The sequence below is a fragment of the Panicum virgatum genome, chromosome 2K (assembly GCF_016808335.1).
Source record: "Panicum virgatum strain AP13 chromosome 2K, P.virgatum_v5, whole genome shotgun sequence".
Classification (NCBI taxonomy): Eukaryota; Viridiplantae; Streptophyta; class Magnoliopsida; order Poales; family Poaceae; genus Panicum; species Panicum virgatum.
In genome coordinates this window covers 51,118,297-51,122,383 of record NC_053137.1, presented here as the reverse complement: position 1 = coordinate 51,122,383, position 4,087 = coordinate 51,118,297, and the positions used below count along the sequence as shown (strand labels likewise).

At 54.3% G+C, this 4,087-nt stretch overlaps 1 protein-coding gene across 1 annotated transcript; it reads left to right on the top strand.

Annotated features, from left to right (window-relative positions):
• Positions 1 to 1,094: 1,094 nt before the first annotated feature.
• Positions 1,095 to 3,560, top strand: LOC120695769 (transcription factor BHLH089-like). Its single transcript, XM_039978999.1, has 8 exons — positions 1,095 to 1,760; positions 1,876 to 2,106; positions 2,219 to 2,284; positions 2,379 to 2,447; positions 2,539 to 2,613; positions 2,698 to 2,892; positions 2,987 to 3,080; positions 3,176 to 3,560. Exons 1-8 carry the CDS (start codon positions 1,485 to 1,487, stop codon positions 3,211 to 3,213), a joined length of 1,044 nt encoding a protein of 347 aa, XP_039834933.1. The 5' UTR covers positions 1,095 to 1,484; the 3' UTR covers positions 3,214 to 3,560.
• Positions 3,561 to 4,087: the final 527 nt, after the last annotated feature.

Below are 4,087 nucleotides of genomic sequence, written 5' to 3'. Positions count from 1 at the left end.
CCTCTGCCCACTTACCACTCTGCTCGATTCCGAGCCCCTGCGCTCCGTATTCAGGCGGAATTGGCCCGCGCTCTTCTCTGTGCCCATTTTTCCTCACCCCGCGCTGCTGAAAAGAGTCTCCCCGTTTATCCTAGTCAGGCGCGCGCACCTACAGAGAAGAGACAGGGCGGAGTAGCACGCGCGAGGAGGGAGGCAGCCACCGAGCCTCCGCCTCGTCGAACCTCCGCCGCGCGCCGCCCGCCTGCTCGCGGGGCCGCGCGCCCCTGCGCGTGGGCCTCCTGTACGCCTCGTCGAGCCTCCGCCGCGAGCTCCAGGGAGCCTCCACCCGGCCGCGTGTCGCGGCCTCCGCCCTGGCCCTGCGCCGGGAGAGCAGGGGCGGGGGGCGCCACCGTGAGGCCCGCCGCCAGCTCCCCCCTCCCGCACCACGGAGGAGGATGGGGAGCAGGATTGGAGAGGGAGGGAGGGGGCGGAGGGCCGCTGGCGCCATCGGAGTTGAGGGAGGGAGGGGGCGGAGGGCCGCTGTCGCCATCGGAGTTGAGGGAGGAGGGGCGCCCCTCCCCTGCCCCCCTCCGCGGCGAGTCCCGCGCCGCTCCTCCCCTGCCTCCCTCAGCGTGGACAAAATCAGATGTCACGGTGTGGACATCCAAACATGAATCGGTATTGCCCAGTTGCTTTAATTTCATCTTCTAATTTTATCTACATCCAAACAATGACTTTGGTATTGTAACCTAATACTAATACTAGGTTGATTTGGCATTAAACTCAATTCAATGTCAAAGGCTCTAATATCACATCAAACGGAGTCTTATAGATATCTTATACTTTTAGATAAATGGAGTGGTGTTAAGCTTTGACCACCGTGAGGTCACAAACAACTACGGTACCATAGAAAATGGCGATTCTTTAGATTTCTTTCACTGTCCGGGTGTATAGGCTGTCAACCCGCTGGAGGGCACAGGGGCAGAAACGTAATCTCCCGAGCCAGAAATCCCGGAGCACTGCTCCCCAATGGTGACCAAGCAGAAACCGTTATTTCCTCGGCCTGCCTCTGCGTGCGTGGAGCGGCGCCCCCCCCCCCCCCCCCCCCCCCCCCCCCCCCCCCGCGTCCCGTTCCGTTTTGACCGCCCTCGCCAGTCTCCCTCCCCAAGTCCCCTTTCCCTTCCTCCTCTTCCGCAGCCGCAGTAGAACCCGGCGGCGGTAACCCACCGCCGCAAGCATCCCATCCCACCACCGCGCCGGGCGACGCGGCGTCTCAGCCCGACCCAACCGCAGCGGCAGCAGCCAGCCAGCAGGCAGCAACCACCGCTCTATAAATTCATCCCCACACCTACCGGCTCCAGGGCCTCAGCCTCGCTTTCCCCCAAATCCGCCGCGGACTCCAGAGCTCGGAGGAGAGACGAGACGACCCAAGCAAGACTTCGCCGCGCCTTTGCTTCCTGCGCAATCCTTGCGGCGTGCCGCGCCTTTGCTTCCTTTTTCTTCCCATGGACAGCGACTACGTTGCCAGCCTGCTCATGGGCCACTCCGCCGCCCCGGGGCTCGACTTCGCCGCGCTGGACGGCGGCCTCCTCGACGCGCTCTGCGGCGCCGGCCTGTTCGGGGCGCCCGGGGTCGCGGCGGGGGCCGGCGGCGGCGGGTCCCCGGAGGGGTCCTCGGTGTCGGACCCGGCGTGGGCGCGCGCCACGGACAGCGGCAATGCCAGGAAGCGGAAGGCCCCTCCAGCTGGTTCCGCCAACGGGAAAGAAGCCTGCTTGGGCAAGGTGTGGGGAAACGACCAGCGCGGAGTGGATTCTCTTCCTCCACTCCACGGACTGGCTTGATTTTAGCTTGCTAGTTCGTGATGCTTTTGGTCTCATTCTGAATTCGGGTCTGCAGGCTGGGGGGCCCAAGGCTCCGGACGGGAAGAAGGGCAGAGTGGGCGCCGGCGGGAGCCCCGTGAAGCCCAAGGTAGAGGAGGCGACGGCGAGCGACGGCTCTGTTGAAGACAAAGGGCAGAAAAAGGGCAAGGGAAAGAGCACCAAGCCCCCGGTCGAGCCGCCCAAGGACTACGTCCATGTCCGGGCGCGGCGAGGGCAGGCGACTGACAGCCACAGCCTTGCCGAGAGGGTAAGACACTGCACTTCCACTAGGTTCCTACCATTTGAGCCTTGCAGACAGATTTCTTGTGTTTGGGCCGGAATTCACAATCGCACACTGCTCTTGGTTGGTGTCTTAATAGGTTCGAAGAGAGAAGATTAGCCAGAGGATGAAGTTTCTTCAAGACCTCGTGCCAGGGTGCAACAAGGTATCATCATGGGATTCTAGGAATGTAAACTGTCACATCAGAGTGTCAATTGGTACCCATCATTTCGCTAATCTGAGGGAATTCCCTATTTTAGGTGGTTGGCAAGGCACTCATGCTTGACGAGATCATAAACTATGTGCAATCACTTCAGCAGCAAGTTGAGGTGAGTATGCCACTCAAATACATAGTTACATTTGATTGCTGTCAGTCTGGAGCTTAAAATTCTAATCCTTTTTCTCCGCTTACAATTTCAGTTCCTGTCCATGAAGCTTGCAACTGTGAATCCACAACTTGACTTCAGTAACCTTTCTACACTCCTACACAAAGATGTGAGCCTCTGAACTATCTTGTTTCTGATGATCTGGATCAATGAACAATCTTTCCTTAACATGTTATTTTCTCGGTTGATTCAGATGTACCAAGCATGTGGCCCTTCAGTGAATTCGGTCTTTCCATTGGAAAGTGCCGGTGCAGCTTTTCCATTTTGCAACCAGGCAGATCTTTTCCAGTCCTTTGGTTCGGGTGCTATGGAGGATCAGTGCTCCCTAAGTCTATTAGACACGGCTCTACCCCACACAACCAACCCACAGTTTGCTTTTCAAAAGCAGGTGATTGTTGCCCGAGGAACCAGCAATTTATATGACCAATGGCAATTAATATGAATCGTATCATAACACTGTTGTCCCTGATTTTATTTCCCAGCAAAGGGACTTCTGGGAGGATGGCCTACAGAACGCTTTGCCTATCGTGAGTGAGCAAAGCCAGGAGAACGGGGTTTCAGCACCGAGTTTTGATGGTATGAAATCGTGCATAAATGATTGACGATCCATTGAATTGCACACTTTGGCGATTACCATTTGAATAATAACCGGTATGTTGTAACTGATGCAGGTCAGTTACAAGCTGATCAGACAAAGATCGAGTTCTAGTCCCTTGTGATCTTCGTGGTTGGTATTTTTGTATATAGGGAGTATGAAGACCTGTGGCAACTGGCAAGTGAAGCTCTCCTAAGCCTGACCATCATTAGAGTTTAGGCCTGTGAACTGATTCATTCCATGATATGCTGGATGTACGGCAACTCAGATTCTTCTCATAGGGATCCTATGATCTCGCATGATTAAAGTAGATCGTGTAATAGATATGGTGCAACTATTACATGCACCATCTTCTAAAATTTCTACTAATATGTAAGCCGCTGGCTGGTATTGGAATGATACCGTGTACTGTTGCATTTTATCTTAAGATGAAAAATCAACGAACTGAATGTCTCTCCTCAGTTTTTTTCTCTCGAAAGCGCAGTGGAACTGCGCATCATTTTATTTAAGAATAAATCTCTCCTCAGCTTTTTACAACAGATATTATGCTCCATGCCTCCCATCTTTTTGTTGCAGCTGCGTTTGCCATGTGTATCCAGAGTTCATCGTAGTGAAACTGTAGTTCAACCCAAAGACTGATCAAGTCCATTCACATTATGAGGGGCCTGTATAAGCCTAGCCTCCAGCTGTTGAAAGGAAAGAAATCGGAAATGAGCAGGCAGGGAGGGGCCTTCCCAGGTTGACATTTTTACCTCGCCAACGCATCTCCCTTTCAAACGACTCGCGATAGCCGCTCGTCTACTTGGGTGAATCGTGAATGGCTCTCGCCTGTTGCCCGGCCGTCGTTTACGTAGAAACAATCGGGCGTCGCTGTCCCCCAATTTCGGTAGGTTAGCCGTCGCTTTTTTTTTCTCGGTTCCTGCTGGATCTCATTTCGTGCCGTTTTTTTATTTTTTTATTTTCGTTTTTTACAAAAATATATTTTCGA